This window comes from Phalacrocorax carbo, chromosome 2 (assembly GCF_963921805.1).
Source record: "Phalacrocorax carbo chromosome 2, bPhaCar2.1, whole genome shotgun sequence".
Lineage (NCBI taxonomy): Eukaryota > Metazoa > Chordata > Aves > Suliformes > Phalacrocoracidae > Phalacrocorax > Phalacrocorax carbo.
Window position 1 is genome coordinate 121,118,260 of NC_087514.1, and position 19,948 is coordinate 121,138,207.

At 39.3% G+C, this 19,948-nt stretch overlaps 1 protein-coding gene across 1 annotated transcript in view; it reads right to left on the bottom strand.

Moving 5' to 3' along the window:
• Nucleotides 1–4,188: 4,188 nt before the first annotated feature.
• Nucleotides 4,189–19,948, bottom strand: part of LOC104049392 (collagen alpha-4(VI) chain) — a 48,465-nt gene continuing 32,705 nt past the window's right edge. The window contains exons 22-32 of the mRNA XM_064444141.1: nucleotides 18,293–18,328; nucleotides 18,104–18,166; nucleotides 17,734–17,796; nucleotides 15,366–15,401; nucleotides 13,956–13,992; nucleotides 12,763–13,250; nucleotides 10,021–10,111; nucleotides 8,253–8,924; nucleotides 7,280–7,373; nucleotides 6,805–7,073; nucleotides 4,189–4,933 (exon numbers count right to left, since the gene is read on the bottom strand). Of these exons, the coding sequence (XP_064300211.1) occupies nucleotides 4,761–4,933; nucleotides 6,805–7,073; nucleotides 7,280–7,373; nucleotides 8,253–8,924; nucleotides 10,021–10,111; nucleotides 12,763–13,250; nucleotides 13,956–13,992; nucleotides 15,366–15,401; nucleotides 17,734–17,796; nucleotides 18,104–18,166; nucleotides 18,293–18,328 (2,022 nt within the window). The 3' untranslated portion in view covers nucleotides 4,189–4,760. The remainder of the gene's footprint in view (nucleotides 4,934–6,804; nucleotides 7,074–7,279; nucleotides 7,374–8,252; nucleotides 8,925–10,020; nucleotides 10,112–12,762; nucleotides 13,251–13,955; nucleotides 13,993–15,365; nucleotides 15,402–17,733; nucleotides 17,797–18,103; nucleotides 18,167–18,292; nucleotides 18,329–19,948) is intronic.

Sequence of the window (19,948 nt, forward strand, 5' to 3'; positions counted from 1 at the left end):
CCAACTAGACTTCGCACCGCTGATTACTGTGCTCTGGGTACAGCCATTCAGCCAGTTTCCAATCCACCTCACTGCTCATCCAGCCCATGCATCGATAGCTTGGCTATGGGGATCTTATGGGAGGAAGTGTCAAAGGCCTTACTGAAGTCCAAGTAGTCAGTATCCACCTCTCTCTCCTCATCTACCAGGCCAGCCATTTCATTGTAGAATTTTGTCCAGCTTGTAAAGCATGACTTCCCCCTTGATTAATCCATGCTGATAACTCCTGACTATTTCCTTGTCTTTCATGTGCCTGGAATGGTTTCCAGGATTAGCTGCTCTGCCACCTTCCCAGGGATCGAGGTGAGGTTGACTGGCCTGTAGTTCCCTGGGTCCTCCTTCTTACCCTCTTGAAGATGGGAGTAACATCTATTTTCTTCCAGTCTTTTGACACATCACCATGATTGATCAAAGATTATCAAGAGTGGCCTTGCAATTAAATCTTTCAGCTGCCTCATGGGTGCGTCCCATCAGGGCCCATGGGCTTGTGTATGTCCAGTTTACTTAAGCATTCCCTGACCTGGATCCTCTTCCACCAAAGGTAGTTCCTCCTTACTCCAGATTATGCTCCTGGTCTCCAGGACCTGGGATTCTTGAAGGCCTGTCACATGCTGGAAAACAGCACCAGGTCACTACCAGCAACCTGCAAACATCAGGGCTCTACAGGTCAGTTGAAAGAGCAACACTGACTTCTTATGCATTCATAACTGCCAATGCTATTCAAATTCTGCACATACACCGCACCTTGCCAAGACATGATGGCATTCAGCTTATGTCTTGAGGAAGAACATAAGACTTGCATCTCATTCACACTGGGTTCAACTTATGGCCAGGACAGGTACCAGCCTTGTTACAAAAGGTAAAATTTACCCATTACATGCTTTATATGAGCTGGGCTCCTTTCTCATTAGAAAAGCTGGTGAATTCACCTGTAAGATATGCAGCCAAATTCTGCAAGAGGAGCTAGAAAATAACACAAAGCCAGAAAGCTGGATGTTTCCCCTCAAACATGCTCCAGATCTTTTCTCTCTCTAACACAGACTGCCCCCATTAAATTAAGATATGTATCACTAGGTCTAATTAATATAAGATGCAATCAAAACCTTTTACAAATTAGTACTAGATTATGAGCATTTTCACATCATTATAACCCTTACAACAAAAAATAAGCAAATAAACAAGGGCATTAAATTTACTCACTTTCATTCAGCACGCATTTCATTTCACAGGCAGTGTTTTGGTCCCAGGGACATCTGTTCTCTGTTGATCACCTTCCTTTTCAGAGAATTGGGCCTCAGAATTCAGCTACTCTGGATTACAAAACTTAGACTATGTGCATTTGGGTTGACATATAACAGTAGTAGCATTAGGTTTAGTATATCTACCTTCTTGCACTTTTTAAACTACAGATTATCTTAACCAAGGCCCTCAACAGCATGAACATCACACACAGGTTTAGTGTGACAAAACTAAACTGCTCCCTAAACAGATATGTGTCTTGACTCTCTAAATACAGCCTCTGACAACATCTATAAAGAAGCCATTTCCTTGTTACTTCTGAGAGGTTAATGTTTGTTTTTTTTTTATAGTTGGGGAGGAATTTGGGATTGAGTAGGGAAAGGTTGCTCTTAATTCACTCAGCTGAGCAGCAGGTTCATCTTCAGAAGGCTGCTTTCATTAGAGAAGAGACGTTATCTCATGGCAGACAGTCATCTACCAGTAGAAACAGTCATACCTCGGTTTCTATTCTGTTAACAGACAACTATTCATATATTAATTTGTCTTTAAAAAGCAGCATTTATTAGCATTGGCAGAAAGGCCTTGAGCTACAGTGTTTAAACTGCTTTCAAACTGGAGCCAGCTGCAGGAGAAGACATACGGTAGCACAGGCTATGTAACTATGTAAGCATAGCTGCACAAGGGCAGCTGGGGAACAGGGTAGGAGGAAAGGCAGGAATCCAAGGAGATCACTATGTGCCACACCGTACACTAGAGATCCTTTCCAGTTCCACCATTTGTTTACACGACAGCCATTCAAAAGAATGCCAAGGGTTCAAAAAAAGTAGGTGCTAGGTATTCCATTACCTAGAGCAAAGTTCTGAAGTTTAAGCACCCACAGCACCAAAAGTACAGTATCAACTCAGGCAACATAAGAAATTCAGCACCTAGGCTTCTCGCAAAAGCCTGTTAAGTGCCTAGAACAGCAACGCCAGAATATTTCATTGGCATTAGAACTTAATATTTCACAAAAACATTTTATCATCTGCTGAATGCTGATGTTTCACAACTCAGTGAAATGCAGCAGTCAGAGTAATCTGATCAGTTGCCTTCAAAATAATCCTTTTCATATGTTATCTGTGTAAGTGATCTGAATTCCTATAGGATTCCATATGTCTGAAAAGGAAAAAAAAATGCCTGCGAATGCTGCTTGCTGGACCATTTGACACAACCAGAAGGATGAGACAGGGGTTAGACAACAGACCCTTAAGCATTCTATGGAGGCTAGCATATTGCTCCCTTTGGAAAAGAGCCCAAGGGATTTATGCCAGGGGTGAAAGAACTAAAAATAACAGATTAGGAGGCTTTGATAATCATTCTTCAAGGCGGGGCAGCTGGTTGGTCTTATCCTGCATCGCTCCAAAAAGAAGATCATCAACCAACCTCTCTGAGGTAATGAGATGGAAGATGTGTGTGTACAAAGCATGATCTGGTCAGTCCACACCAACATACAAATTTCTCCTTATCAAGGAGAGAGGATCCCATGCAGTGGGACTCTTTCCTCACTGAAAAACAAGAATTTTGAGGCAGCAGCATGACTAGCCCCAGATGACAAGAGCCAGCTGAAAGGAAGAGATGGATTGCAGGCAGCTGAGATCCGTCAGGGGACTCCATGTCTCCTGGGCCAAAGAAAACCCGACATATCAAATATTGCTTCTGCTACAGAGATGTTGATTTTTCACTTTTCCCTTCCAAGCAAAAGAATTATTTACTTATCTGAACAAAATGAGAACATTAAAGTTCTAAAGAAAATAGGAAATCAAACTGCCAAGCTGTCCTGTCTTAGAGCCAAGATTTCTGTAAGTCTCCTGTAAAAAACCTAGTTCTCCAAAAAAAGGCAAACTCACTTCTCATGTACACCTGACTTTAAGGGGAGGGAGCCATTGATTTTGAAAAAGGAGAGAAACTACTGCCAACTGGCAGCATTTTTGGAGAAAGAGCTATTAGAGACAGGTAACAGCGTTTTGGAAATTAAACACTTCAGAATTAAAAGCACTGTACACATTGTAGTAAAAAGCAAACCCAGATTCAAGTTATTGCTTCACAAAATAAATAGAACAGTTCAAGCTCCCAAACAGACAGCTAAGGTGCCCTCCTTAAGTACCATCTCCCAGTCTCAAATGTAGAAAAAGAACAGAGAGAATAGATTATCTCCCACTCCATGGAAGTCTCATTCTGTCACTTGCAAAAAAACCCAAAGGTGAAAGAGCAATGGCTTCATCAACTCACCCATCCCCACTCAGAGTTTGGGTCAGTAGCAGTAACCCATGAGACATTTTGACCCTTCCTCAGCTAAAGGTGTCACTGTCCCCTTTAGCATTGAGTTGCTCAGCGTTATAGCTCTGAGACTGGCAGAGCCTTACAAGAGTCCGCTCTGTTCAAAGTCACTGTCCACGATAGACTCCCTCTGGGTGTCCGCCAAAAGCACGAGGCTCTGAAAATCCAAGTTCATGTATGTTCCTTAAAAGTTTGTTGAGGAACTCTTGGCCAGTAGCCCATGCAAATCTAACAAGATATCTATCCCTACTGTAGACAAATAAAAAGAACAAAATTCCAGATGAGTACAGCCACCTCTACAAAGAGTGGCCCAAGGTGACAAAGTTAAACGCATTGTGACTTCTACAGATATAAAATGGGCAACAACAGAGCTTGGGTAAATCAGCAAAGTGTGAATTACTGTTTAGTCAGTAAATGTCCTCAGATTTTTTAGTTTCCCTCAAGAGCAACCACAAAAAATCTAATGTTCTAAAATGAATGCACTTGTCTAACCTTCAGTTACAAGGGAAAGGGACCAATGTTTATTTACATATGAGAAGCCACACTATGAGAATATGCTTACATCTGTTTCAAGAACTAACAACAGAAGCGAAATATTTGAGAATGATTGATTTTATTCACATGTTGGATTATTCAGAAAAAAATTAAAAAGCCAAGGATGACTCTATGGTAGAAAATCCTCTAAATCAAAGTGATGTAAATTCTAGTAAGACTATGTCCTTTGAGAGCTAAATGCTTTTTGGTATTTTCTATAAGCAGGATAAATGCAAGCAAACGCATCAAAACATTTTGACATTAGTGTCTCGCATCCGATGTTATTTAATGACAATCCCTAAGGTATTGTTTTATATTATTCAATACATTTAAAAAGTGCACATTTGGGTGTTTATGGAACAAAGTCAAGTTTCAATACTTTTATTGCTTTTAAAAAATACACTGTTGGCTAACACAAGTTTCTCAGTACTCAGCATGTTGTATCTGATCAACTGAGAAATAGTTTTAATCTTATTTTCACTGTTAAGTTAATAGGTAATAATGTCACAATCAATTATTTCTGTCAACTGAAACATGGGAGCTGAGTGGTTATGTAAAGCTTTCTTTCAATTCCTTTTCCCCATCACCCTGATAGTGTAACTGAAGAATTAAAGTAATTCAGTGTCTCTGCACTAGGAAGACTCTATACACAAGAATCCACATTCTTCTTGCGTTTCAAATCTATTTTTATTGCCTCCACAGCCTCCATACCAGAACTGATCACACATTTTCCGCTCTTTGTCGTAGTACCACTTCAGAACGTGATTCTGACATTCTCCACTGTCTTGAACAAGGTCACATGCATCTGGAAAAGGCAAATAAGAGACAGATTTAATGAAAGAAAGATCAACCCTTCTCAGCATTGTAATTTCAGGGAAAAGTAACATTCAGTGGAAATTAGCAGATGAAAGAGGTAGCCAGTGTTCGAGGTCTCACAAAGATTCATCCACAAACCCACAGTGACAGTGTGGCCTGAAGCCTGCTTCTTATGACTGACTCAATGAAAAAGGAATGACTGAAACAACTAGATTTTCAGTGGCATAAACAGAAGGAATGCTAAAAGGTTTTCAGTCTTCTAACATAGACTTCTTACGAAAACTATTGTAAAATGATTATACCTGGTCTATAGGGACTAGTTAAAGTTTTTCAGAATGTCCCTCCTCTTTATTCCAACATAAATAAACATACACAGATGGTTAAATTATCCATAACCTCTTAGCCAAACCCAGGGTAATATAGATTTAAATTGCATAAATTAGCCCCAAAGTAGGTGAGACTGGCATACTTTGTAGCAATCTGGTATTAAGTATAGATCTAACCAGCTTTCACCAACGTAAATTCAGAGTTAGTCAAATGAAGTCAGAGCAGCTCTAGGCTTTGGTATCTGTATGACATCTAAGGGGAAGCACTGAGAAGTAAAGCAAAATTCGGACAAAACTACCCAACCTAAAGATTTAAAATGACATAACCTTCTCCTAATCAACTGAAAAACCGTAATGACAAGTAACAGATCAGTTACAGATCAGTTACAACAGTACATCTCTCAAAAGACAAGATTTAGAACTACACTACATGTTTGTAGAAGTAAACTGTTGAGCCACTAATTACAACTCAGGATTGGGAATGGCAGTTCATACGCCTCTAGTAAGCCACTTAGGTCACTGGTCACAACCTCAGTGCAATGACCCTGACTACTTCCTCACTGGAAATATTGTATTTGTAAAGTATAAACAGTAACATATCTTCATGCTACTGAATTTTCTCTGTGACCACATAGTTCATGCACTGCTTAATGGGAGCACTGATTCAAGACTGTACACTTGCAGTTAGGCAACAGGACGAATTCCATCTGTGCTCAGCAAGTCTGCCATGCACTACGATGTATGGCATTCCCAGAGGTACATTAGCTCTTAATCAAAGATCCAATGTTAAAACAGCTGTGCAAAAGCACTAGGCCTCTCTCATCAGGGATAGGGCTACCTGACATTCCCAGAATAATTTTTGAGTGGAGAGGGATGAAGAACAAAGGGACAGCAGCTGTAGTAATGAGCTACAACACCCAAAGCTATGCAGACACCATTGCATTTTTTTCCACAGAAATCTCTCCAATTGTAGTCTAAACAGTAACACCACTCAATGGTGTTAAAAGAATGCTGGTGACAAATTATCTCACAATCAGCTTCCCATACCTATTGTATCAAATGGCAAATCTCGAAGAAAACATGCATAAGTAGGAAGGAAAGTAAAAAAAATGTGAAGAATATATACTTTGATAAGATACCTCTGCTGAGGGATCCTGTTCTTCCTACAGGAACAGACTGTAGCAGAGACATATTTAGTTCTTCCATGTTAAGCTAAATTAGCGGCAGGAGTAACTCAGTAATTATAGTGCAACTTAGGGATTTTAAATGATCAGCTGTTTCAGGGATTAGAACTTCATATTATGTTATTACAAGAAGTTACATATCAAAGCTAAAGTCATAATGACACCTGCAGTTCAGCCTTTAATTACAAACTCTACTGTCTCAATTTGCACTGAATACAAACATGGTGACAAAATGCTTTGGAAAATGTAATTAATGGAAATGCTTCATACTGTATAAATATTCAACTGAGCTCTTAATAACTTAGAGTCTTTTTATTTAATTAAAAAGTTTTTCATATTCTAAATCATACCATAATCACTATAGGCAGCTCTAGTTTCTACTGTGGTCTCTAAATTTCCCTTGTTCTCCTGAGCTTCTCCATACTCTTGTGGCTTTTCTCCTTCAGCATCTTCCTCTGTGAAATATTCATTCTCCTCATAATCATATCTAATTTCTGGCATCATGTATACAGGTTCTGTGGTGGTCTCTCTAATATTCTCCAGGACTCTACTTTCAGTTCTTTCAATGTCTTCTAAACCATGACTGTAACCAGTTTCATCAGTTCCAGGAAAAGGCATCCTTCCAAGGAGAGAGAAAAAAAAAAAAAGTATCTAAGCACCAGTATGGCCTTGAAAAATGCATCTGGTTCATTCCTTCTGAATATCATGAAAAAAAATTTTGATCCTGTTTGTGTCAAATCTACTTTGAATATAACTACTAATCCAAAGGGAGAAATCCTATGTTCAGAGATACACACTTAAATAGTTTAATAGGCAGTTCCAAACCTCTCAATCATAGACAGTTGCTGTTGTGTGTCTCCCTGATCTAACTTTTCACACTCTTCTTGAAGTTCAGGTGAAGGATAACTGTTCATTTCTTCTGTGGGGAAAGCACAGATACCATGGGTGAGTTTTAAAGTCATCCAAACCCTAGTATGTTTAATAAAAGGCACTACATGATCTTTTTTTTTTAATTGTGAACTGGAGTTTGCTCCTTTCAACAAGTAACGCACCATATCTAGAGTGACAGGCACTATGTCCAGGAAAATGAAAATTATGATAGAGATCCACTAGATGAGATTGACTCCTGAACCAGCCTTTTATACATTTGTCTTGCTCTGTAATACATTACTTATCCTTCTATAGAAACTTGGACATCTCTAAGTAGATGCTTCTGATCAGTGACAGTTTCAGTCTTGATATTCTTATTTGTATTTCAAAGCACCTAAAACCTGCTGATCTGCATGAATGTGTCTCGAAAAGTAAAGTAGCTCTTTCTCTCCTCTACAGAGGAGGAATAAGTGCAGTAAAAAGAGGTTAATGCCAAATCTGCTAAATATTTAAACTTGTATCTGCTCCAAAGCCTATATAGGCATAAACAGCTCAGTAAATCTGGACCTGCCAATGGTCAGAGGAGAAATGTAGGCCTAAATCAGGAATGTAACTGTGTTGTCTCAGCTGAAGACTGGTCTTTCTTTAGCCAAAGTGGAGTCAGAGTAGTCACACGTTAAATATAAACTTAAGGCAAAAAAACCTACTTAGGACTTTGGCATAAGGCACCTTTAGAATATAATGCTGGTCTGTCATTACTAGGACTTCCATTAGCATCCAGCATCTGCAACAAACTAAAGGTGAAAGATTGGCTAGCTGAATTATGACTAGAAGCTGAAAGATAACACATATACACTGACTACCTTCTTCGACACAGCATTTCTCTTTCTTTCCATAACTTAAGCAAATGCCATTGTGCGCTACTTACGTTGTAGAAGATTTAGAAATGCCCGACTAAACCTCTGAGCATATGCCATCTCAGACGTTGAAACCCTGCTCAACGTCAGTAAGTGCTGGTCTGTGGGGGGGCTTGACAGCTCCATCAGCTGATCATCATTCACATCATTACCAAGTGCAAGAGTGAACAAGGTGAATCCTTGGCACTTGGCACCAAGTGAAATCTCTTTCAGCTTCTCTCTGTCCCACGTGCTTGTTTTGCTTCCAACTATTGCAAATACGACCCTGTGTTTTCTTTGTCTGGGGGCTTTAAAGAATACATTTTCAACTGTCCACTGTAGGGCAGAAGCAATGGCTGATGGCCCTTCCAGTTGGTGAACAGACTCTTGGATATGTTTCTTCATCAAATCCTTATTGCTGTATGTGACTAGATCAAACTCCAAAGCCACAGGGGTCTGGTTTCGGTCAGGCAGGAAGCCTCTGGGAGCCTGCTGCACCAGTGCCACTCTAATGCCTCCATATGATTCGTTTGGCTGTGAGGAAACGACAAACTGGTCTAGCATGTTGCTCACAAAGTCTTTGGCTCTCTGAAACTCTTCACTGCTGATGCTGCGAGAGCTGTCCACAATGTAAGTGATATCCATATCCATCAGAACAGGGGGAGAAAAGGGCACCTCACAGTTGGTACTTGGTTTGCATTTATCTAGAGAAGAGGACCCAACAGGCAGCAAACTATTTAGCAATACAACAAAAGCAATAGTTTAGAGAAAAATCACACAGTCCTACTCAACTATTTTATTTTTCTTAAATTTTGATTTTAAAAAACATCAGTTTGGCAACTTGAAATCTTCCGTTCTATTAGGAAAAACAGATGAGTGTTGCTGAACAAGGTTTTGACATACCATGGGAAATTATTCAGGCATGACAGCAAAAAATATTCATAGGTAAACCTTAACAGATGAGAGTTCCCTCAAGAAATTTTCTTCTATCAAGACCTAAACATTGTAAATGATCCTGGAACAAACTCTATTTTTAATCTCATACCATGGTTCAGCATTCTGAAGTATTACCATTTAGTAGCTTCTCCCCCCTCACAATGCAGAATTTACAGTAAATGAGCTTAGTTTCCCAGAATCATAATGCTATTTTAAGTGCATTTCTGTTAAAAAGGAAATGCCAAACACAACAATTCATTTCACGTGGCTAAGACAGCAACTAATTAAACAGCTTTTGTGGTTTTGAGATTCTAATTCTTACCATCCACTGAAGGGGAAATTCAAATTGTAACTTCTCAGCAGTGGTAATCTGTAACCAAGGAATGATCTGGCATGAAGGGTAAGACCACCCAATTGCACAAGGGGTTAAACTGGCTGGAAGCAGGAATGCCAGAGACAGAACTCCCTGTAAGGGAGTGAGGTTCCTCTTGGTGATGACAAGAAACAGCCACAGCACTGCCTTGTAACCATCCTGGAATGCAAGCACCCAGGGGCCACCTTTGGGCAGCAGAGCTGGGCTGAATCATGCCATGCAGCCACTCCTGGGATTGGTACTGGTGCAAGGGTATACAAGGAAGCAGCTCTTAACACATCTCTGCAGACTCGTTGTAGAACCACTTATGGCAGCAGGACTCTGCCCAATGCATTGTTTGTTTTTGAAAAAATATATTTAAGCACAAACATGTTTAACATGTTCAACCATGCAAACTCCCCACCACCACAGTGCAAAATAAAATCCATAGGATTTGTTATTTAAAGGGTAAAAAGACCAATACAACAGCTGGAATTTGTAAAATGTCTTACCGAAGCAAAGTGTACAATATTTGATGTTCTCCAAACTTTCATCCTGTTGTCTTTCCCAAACAAATAATTGAAATCTTCTAGTATCATCAATCTATGTTTTAAAGCAGACACAAAAGTAACATTAAAAAGATACACACAGATGTTTTATCTTTGTTCGTAACACTCAATGCTCTTACTATTTCTCTGTTAAAATAGATACTATCCCTAATGTGATGGTTTCACTGCTATTGTAATATCGAGCAGGTACGCAGAAGTGTGTTTCATTTGCCATTCTGGAGCATTCCAATTGCCCTGGAGGATTACAAGGAAACTTCTTAGTGCCTGAAAGTTTAACTCTATGGTGTGCCATACGGAGATTGCCAGGTTAGCGTAGCCGCTAATGACAATTAATTGGTGTCAGCACAGCTTAATAGCTAAGAGTATTGCATTAAGATAGTCATGACAGATTATTCAAAGCTAGCTCAGGTATTTCTGCATGGCGTTGAACTTTGGTCCTCTCTTCACTTTCATTTTATATGTCATCTTTCTGCTCTTCCTAGATCAGGTAGGGACTCAACTTTTATTCTCTGTATGTATATGGCTACCTAGCTCTTGACTGGGGTGGCTATGTGCTACTGTAATACAAATGAGGGGAAAAAATGAGTCACCGTAGAATTGCAGCTGAATGCAAATGAAAGAAAACCCTTATGGTTTAAATTAATATATCAAGAGTTTTTCTGTAAAGGTCACCATATGCTCCCCTTGACAATGCAGAGCACTATGTTCTGGCTTGAAAACTTACTTTCTTTTAAAAAATATGGGGAAACAGCATTATAGGTATGAATGAAATCTCAGCACAGGCAAAAGATATTAAGACCTCCCTTCCCCCCCCCACCAGTGAAGGCCTATCACTTTTTTTTTTTTCTTAGTAGGGTGCTACAGAGAAAAGGGTTGGATCTTCTCTCTCAGCTCTTTCTGGGACAAAGAGATCTTCCACAGTGAACATGTTTTCTTGGGAAAGAAAATTCTAGCATTAGAAAATTTTAGCATTAGAACAACCTATGCGTTGCCTGTGATTAGCTGAAGAAAGACAATCTTCCCCAGTAGAAGGCTTGACCATAGAAATGCTTGAGGAACTCTGAAGAAGCTCCAACAGCCTAAATTTCACTGACCACCCAACACCATCCCAATGTGATTCAAGGGAAAAAACATTTCCTTGTGGAATGAGATAAACAAAAATGGCTGTAAAATATAACGACATTGCAGGATATGAACCATATATATGGATAACCTAAAACGGTGAGGAAAGAAATAATTACCTCTTTGCATTAAACTTAAGCTTCATGCGTGTTATATACAATACATACACAATACAACTAACTTCAGATTAATGTCTGTAAAGGATGTTACAGATAAGCCCCTTCAAAGGAATTAGAATTGGCAATGACTGTTTAAGTTATATCCAAACTGAGGCTCCTAAAGCAAACCAGCCAAAGCCAGTAAGTATCTGTGGCTACAGGCTGGTAGGATCATGACAATTAAACCACCTCTCAACTGCAAGGGCAGAAGTCCATCTGAAAGAAAAAGGAAGGTTGTATTTTGTTGGGGGGTTGTGGCGAGGTTGGTGGCCTTCCCATCACTGTAACCATAAAGGAAAGCTGGGCAGTGAATTTTTTGCCTTTCCCCCTGCTAAGCAGCTTTTTTAGACTTTTCTACTCTCAAAACTGATATATGGAAAGTTGGCACCTTTGTAAATACCAGATGTCATCATATGCATTCGGATTTGCAATCTATTTATACTAAGTAAACAAAATACTGATGCTTGCTCCTGTTTATCCTGTGGAGCAACCCAGTGAATATAAGCTTCCTTCTCATATTCCAGCAGAATTTTTTCATTCTTCTAAATTAACATTCAGCCAGACAAATACGTGAATTGACTAAGAGATATGAGGCTGCATGAGAATAAATGTAATACGAAGATTAAAGGGCTGACTTAGCTGCTACTAGATCAGAACTCAGACTCCAAGTTTTGCGCTTTTTGTCACATGTAAGTAAACATAGTTTCCTTCTGCAAGGATAATTTTTAAGAAACAGCAGCTGGAAGGGATTTTATTTCAACAAAGTTAAAACTGAGCAAAGATGATACAAAAATAAATTGAAAAAAGAGACAACATGGAATCCATATTATGAAACCTCAAAGAAACATAGAATTGTGTTCCTTTAGTACCTAGTAAAATGGACTGCTTGTTATTTTGTTTACCATCTTTTTATATGAAGTCATATTTTAAAACAGAAGTTGTTAATTTTCTCCTGTACTAATGGCAAAACATCTATCAAAAGGGGTTTTGCTTAATTTAATTTTCTCTTGAAAAAAACTGGTGTACTTGAAGCCTTCTACCACTACTTTTTCTAGAAACTAGGGCCACAGCTTGTTAATTAAATGGTTAGTACATGTCAACTTCAGAAGAGAAATGGCATAAGTAACCAAGTGCAATTAACACAACACTATTGAAATTCTGGGATTTGGCCTAAAAGCACAGGTCGTAAATAATTTGTGTGCACAAAGAGGTCAGATGGTGATCGTTACGGTCAAGTAAATCAGTGTTTCTTTGTTAAAATCGTAACCTTTAATAAACCCCTTTCTAATAAGGGATTGGACAGTTTCTGTAGAACTCACTGACTGGAGAGCACGCTTTACTCAAATACTAGTAGATACTCAGCAAATGGACAACTGACTCATTATTCTATAGTCTACCTACTTACTGAGAAGGCACGTCTGACGTTTGGCACTTCACTGAAGGCAATAACCACTGGAATGATATCCAAAGCACTCAACTCAAGTACAGCTGTATTGATGGCAACATCATCCTGCGACGGACCATTAGCAAAAAATAAAGCAACTTTTCTTGTAAGGATACCCTGACGAACACGTTTGTAGACATTTCTTGCAACAAATCTCATGGCGGCCCCAATGTTACGTTTTCCAGTGGATCTCTCCAGTGGTATTCTCTGGACTGCTTGTAGCAGCAAGTTGCTTTTTTGGAATTCTGAGAATCGGATGAGATAGCGCATATTGGTGTTGAAAGAAACAACTGAGACACGAGCGCCTGTTGGGCAATTGCTTTCGCTGATCTTAATTGTCTTCAGCAATAATATAACAATGCTCCTCATTCTTTCAAATGCAGCTGGCGTAACATCTTCAGACATATCAAAGGCAAACACCACTTCAGTTGGATAAACTGGACATGTGTCTGTATATTGAAATAAAATCTTTGTGTGAGAACCTTTCCACAACTCAAACATTGTTAGTTTTTTCTTCGAGTCTATAAAAGAACAGACATGCAGAGGCCAGATGGGCTTACCTGATGAGCACGCTGGAATGAAGAGGTAGAGAGCAAATAAATTATTTTTGACTCATTAATTAAAATAGTGACATATTCACTAGCTTTCACTAAAAAGCCTGATCCAAAGCTCAGACAACAGACAGAATCTGTCAGTGAGAGACAACATTCCTCTTCCACAATCAAATACTCAAAAGTTTTACTGGCAGTTTTACTGGATGAGAATTTAAGAAATTGTTCTGGGTTCTGCTGAGCACACAAGTCAGGGAGAATGAACACTCCAAATCTGGATGACAGGTGATATTCAAATATTGTCTTCTCTCAGAGAATTCTCCAAGGGGGGAATGGCACAATGCCAAAGAATGAATTCAATCTTAAATGAGGACAACAGACATTTGTTACAGTTTTTGTAATTAAGAGACAGGAAAAATAAGCAAAAAGTGTAAGCCGGTTTCATACACCTACTAAAAACCCCTCAGAGTTAACAACTACCAGTCATCATCAAACTGAACCCAGATACAAACTGCCAGTCTACAGGGTTTCCAATGGACACTGTTCCATTTAAGGAGAGCGATCAGGTGGAATCAGAAGTGAGAGAGGATGCTCCCTACTTACGGCAGTTTTTTCGTGTAAAATTCACAAGTTCACAAGGCTGCAGGAGCAAAACAAAAAAGCAATTAACAGCAGATCCATCCCACACCAGGAATCTTACTGTTGGTTTCAGCTGAAGGTCATATCCCAGTTCCTGAACTCTGACTACAGTAAATCCAGAATCACACATTCCAGTTCCTCTCTATTTCAAATAGTACAGGGGCTGTGCCCCTGCTGCAGAAACGAAGGGGTTTTTTAGGCATGCTCTCTTGGCATTTAATAGTGGTCTGAAGTATTAAGCACCCATTTATCCATTTTTTTTATTTTGTGTAATAATCTAGGAGGTGTAATGATCTAGGAGGTCATCAGGCAACGGCACTTCCATAGGAGAATGGACATTTCAATAGGAACTCACATAAGAAGAGAGAGGTCCACAAAGGAGGAGAGGACACACAACACACCAGTCCTCCAATTGTCTTATTATGCTTGGCATATTCACTTCACACTTCTCCTTTCTGTCTGAGTGGGTGCGACCTGGACTATGCCTTTATGAAAGCTGGATATCAGTAAGATTTATAAAAATAAAGAAAAGCTGAACTTGAAATGAATTAATGGCATGGAGGAGTTGAAGAGAATTCCTTTTGCAAGTTGTCTTTTAAGTGAAGAAAAACCTCGAGCAGCCGGGGACCTTTCATGGAACAAGACAGCAAGCTTTAACTCTTCCCCTTAACATCTTCCTGCTCCTTACAGACATTACTGTGCAAATGCCGGGAAGAAAAATGACATGAGTGTTACACAAAACTGACGTTAAAAATGTAACCTGTCATCAGCCAGGAAAGACTTGTGGCTCTGGGACTGACTCCATTTTACTTTTTCTCTTTCAATGTTCACAGGAAGAGAAAAATGTTTATTTCAATGGTTTTCCTTATTGAACGTGACAAGCTTTTCTACAGTCCCATGCTCAGGCAGCAATAGTACTGCCTGCAGGTAGTTGTCCACACAAGGGTTAGATGGAGACTTTACTCAGAAGTGTTCATCTTACATGGGATTAGGATTCCGAAGAAATCCTGCCCAGTGAAAATAGCTTCTGCTGAGGAAATGCCTTCCTTATGAAGAGGGTGAAAAGTAACCCTAAACCTGAGCTGGTGTGCAAACTGATCTGAATGAAGAAACAGATAAAGGAATATTAACAGTCCAACAGTTTGTAAGAGTTTGGACACGGCGTTAATCCATATGCATAATTCTTTCTCAGTCCTTGATTATTTGCAGAACAGAAGAACCACTGCACTCTGACAAGTATTTGAAAAGGATAGTTTTCTAACAGCTAATTGTGCTTATTGCAGTCAGCGCTTATAAATGGTACAGAGCTAAAACCATTACTTCCATACAGTGTGGAAGCAGTGTGCAGCAGTTAGCTGCAAGGTAATTACTTACTTCCATTAAAATGGTGCCCGTTGGTCCCTTGGCACCCTGAAACAAATTAAACACAGGTTCAGAAAATCAGACCCCAATAACGTATTTCCATCTATGACTTCTTAGCCCAAAGAAAATGCAGACATGAAGCGTCCCCCTGATAACCACTGATGAATTTGAAATATGAGGAGACATCAATTCCCAGCACGGATTTCTGTGGACCTGTTCCCAACAGAGTTGCAAGACCACTTCTCAGACCTATTTCTCAGTCCACTTTCCTTCCTGGTTTTATAAATGTTCAATACTTTTTGCCCTTGAGGACCAGTATAATTCAGAATTGGATTTCCTTTCTAAACAGCAATTTCTGTGGTTCAGTTATCTGCATCTTACATCCTTTTCAACCTCTGATGTGTTATCTGCTTGCCTTCTTCCTTTTGCAGGGTACAATCCCCACAGTTCTACCTTGAGAGATCCTGCAAGACCATACACACATCATGACTGCTCAACCAGTCTAGCTAGCTTTAGCTACTCTGCGGTCTTCTCCTTGGGAGCTGTGGGCAAATGCCAGGATTCCAAGCATTTATTTTTTTTTCCAAAATAAAAGTACTGTTTAATCTTCATAAAACACAGGGAAAAGAACTTTTTTTCCAAGGCAGCTTGGAAGTTTTTATCATGCACGTAATTCAGATGTGTATCAAGACTACTGAAAATTTTCACTTACTCATAGGGGGTTGCAGTAAGATACACCAGATAAATTTGAACTCCACGTCCCACGACCTTTACCTTGGCCTCTTTCTACCATAACATTGCAGTTTACAAAAATCATATATTTCCTCACATATCATATACTTCCTCACATTCCCAAATTACATCCCCATCTCCACTTTTGTTGCTTCCCTCTCCAATCCTCCATTTCAACAGCAACCCACAAAAGAAGAGAGAGGTCCATGAAGAGGAATCCTCCCCTTCCATTCCTCCATCTCCTGCCTGAACTACCTTCCTTATCTCCTCTGCTGTCTTGCTGCTAGCACCATTGCAGCCATTCAATGCTTTTATCTTATGTTTCCCAGCAGGTCCCAGTTCTTCTTTGGTACTGTTCAGCAAGAGTTAACTGTGAATTGCCTGAGCCCTACTAAATACTACTTGCAGCAACTTATTAAGTGATGACTGAGCTGTGCAGATTTGACCCATACAGATAATCATGCCACCAAGTTAGGAAGGATGGGTAAAACAGGCCTGTTTTGGCTGGCCCTGCCGATTACCTGTACCCCTTCCTGCATCCCTCTTCCACTTCCCACAGAATTCCCACTTTCCCATTTCACTGATGCACTGCTACTACAATAATCCCACCAAGCCCATACATCTCAAGCTCCACTCTCACTTCTACATCTGAAGAGATGATCTTGAGTGTGAAATCTCTCTGTAGACTTCTTGGACCATGGATTGGCAAGGCCAACAGCTATCTGGCTCATCAGCACCCCAAGGTCGGTCTGTCTGTAACATTATGTGAGCAGCCAAGCAGCAGAGAGGGCAAAGCATTCCAGCTGGCACTCCTGGCCATTCTTGTGCCCAGCATCATAAAATAAAGTGGGCCAAGTACGTTCATTGACCAGCACAATGTAATGACAAAAAAAAAAGATAATTTTTTTTCTAAGTTGCATGTATCCTGTGACTCATGTTATACAGGTAAAGATACTGTTATCAATAATGTTCCATATTTAAACTAAAAGACTAAGCCTAAAAAAGCTTAACAAGAAAATAATTAACAGTAGGGATTGTTTCTGGTTACCATGGAGCTGATTTGCAGAACTGCTGCAAGACAAAGATAGACACATACAGGGATTTTCCTAACCACCTACAATGTTAGTCATGAATCTTACTGAAATCCACGAACCTTTATCCTGCTTAGATACAGAACAAAACTTTTCTTTGTATGAAATGCAGATCACAGACACTGGAAAAGCACATCAAGACATCTACTTGTATGTAAGGATTAACAGGTTACAGTCAATTTAAGCTTTAGTTAAGTGTCTGTAATTGCAAGTCTGGTTTGAAATGGCTTTTCTTTTTAAATTAAAAAATACATTGGCTTTCAGCAGAACAATTAGTTCTGCATTTTAGTACTCTCTTTTTAACTAGCTTTTACCCAAACCAAAGACAGTACCAAATACTGTGGAAGAAATTCTGCCCTGCACTGTATCTTTGAAGTTCCATTTCCAAAAGCAGGTGCTCTTGTGCATACACATCCATAGGCAAAATATAACTCTATACTACTGCCAGGCTGATTAGGCATAGTTTACCATAAGAAGCATTATTAAATATTCCATTAATCTAATAGCAAGTTTAAGAGCAATCTAAGAGGGATTTTTAAAAAATAAAAATATATTACCTTAGGTCCTGATGGCCCTTGGTCCCCTGGATCTCCCAGGGAACCTGGTATGCCAGCATTACCCTAAAAATAGAAATACAAGTTTTATTCTTTAGAATTGCACTCACAGGTGCAGAATTTCAGCAGAGAAAAACCTCTATAACTATATTGTGAGTTTGATCTTGCATTTACATAAATACAGACTACTACCCCTAATAATTACTAGCAACATAGATCTCTAAAGAATTAGACCTGCACTCTCTCAAGATCTCTTGCCCGTGAAAGATCAAAGTGGGAACCAATTTCAAAAGTCTTTGGTGAGGAAACACTTAAGACATAAGGGTTTTACTCCTAGAACTCTTCACAGAGTTAACAGGTTTATCATTCTTACTCTTCTACCCCTAACTCCTTTGGGTCCTTCAGCTCCTGGAATGCCTGGGTCTCCATCTTCCCCCTGAAAATTAATGAAATCCAGAACTTTATAGGAAAGGAGAAGACAGACGAAGATAGATAACCACTTCCAAACGAGAATAATGTAAAACAAGACATAAAGAGAGCAAACATGCCCATTTAATCATACCTCTGGACCAGGATATCCTATGAATCCAGATTCTCCCTACCAAAAAGAAAGGACAAAGACCTCATAAGAATGTAGAACTTTGTCATCTGCTTAGTGTTTGATGTCTTTAAACCAAAAAACAATTTCGAAAATATTTTTAGCATTCCATCCCATTCAAGTAACAGTGGCTACTACTCAGGTCTCAAATGACACCATTTTAGATTAACACCCTGTTGATCTAACGGAAGAGCATTTTAAAAATTTCCAAGTTCCTGAATTTTCAGTAGAATTCTATTTCTCAATAAGTGTTTTATCAAAACTTATTTAGGTGTTCTAGTAACATACAGTGGAATTCCTGTTCAGCGATCATAAATGAAGTATAGCATTTAGAACTCAGTGTTTGAATGCAGTTTAAAAATGTTGTAACCGCCATACTAAATAGTGATACCATAATATTTTGTTAGCGTATTAGATGTCACTTCATTAATTGCTTTCAGTTCCTTCAGTTTTTGGTGTGTTCTTTGCCCGTTTATGAGAAATATAAGAACCTTCACAAAGACCAATCAGAATTGAAGTGTATCTTTCCTTGACATCAATTATCAGAATTCACACTACTTACATATCTCCCTGTTTTAAGAGTTCCCTCCCATGAAAGTAGACATGCTCGTCAAGTATCATATGACTTTATCCTACAATTTCTAGAAAGTTACATGCACATAGGCCCCATATTACACCAGGAGTGTAATGTGAACCAGTATAATTAATAGCAACCTTAAGTAAAACCTTACCAAAGGCTTTCTCTTAGCTATGAGGGGAGATCAACTCTTGCTGCATCACTATTCTGGGGTGAATTGTTTTTTGTTTTCATTAATTGCTCTAATTCAGGCCCTGCCAAACCTTGGACAGACACATCAGTGCATAAGAATGGCTTTAAGTCAATCCTTTAAAACAATGAATAATGACAAGATGATTTAGCAGAAAGCTTTTTCCTCATTTCTTGTAACAAGGAGAACGTTCCCTGAAATGAACAAGTAGGAGATTCCAAGAGATTAAAAGACGCAGTCTTACATATAACAGATGTGTAACCTGTGAAACTCTCCCATCAAATGAAATGGTTGGAGCTAAGAAGGTAAGAAAAGAGACTGGATAATAAGAAGCATCAGGAATCATTTTAATAAAAAGCCATTTTAGAAAAAGGTCATCAGTTGGAGAGGCTCCTGGGAAGCCTTTCATTTCTTTTCTGCAGCACTCTGCTTCTCCCACAAAAAGGGAGAGTGAAACAGATGGGCCTCCAGTGAGATCCATTGGACCACATCTGTTTCACAGGCAACAGGGAAGAACTAGTATTGTAGCACTACACAAACCCTTTGAAAGGAGGTCTGCAGCCGTTTCCAACATCCTGACCATTTTGCTCACGGACTGACCTACTGGTGCCCCAGGTGCCATGATTTTGCCCTCATCCTTTCCAAACAATTATTTTAGCAGGATTCTAGTATGTTTTTGGAGAAGTAGGTATTTCAGTGCTATTTTTTTCAAGGCTGTGAAGGGTTGTTAAGAATTTCTAAATATGTAGCAATCCCGAGGTTAATCCTCAGACCTTATTGCTGACCACAGGAGTGCAAGGAAGAATATTTCACATTAAAACACCCCCTCAACTTGGTGGTCAAGGAATCCCTC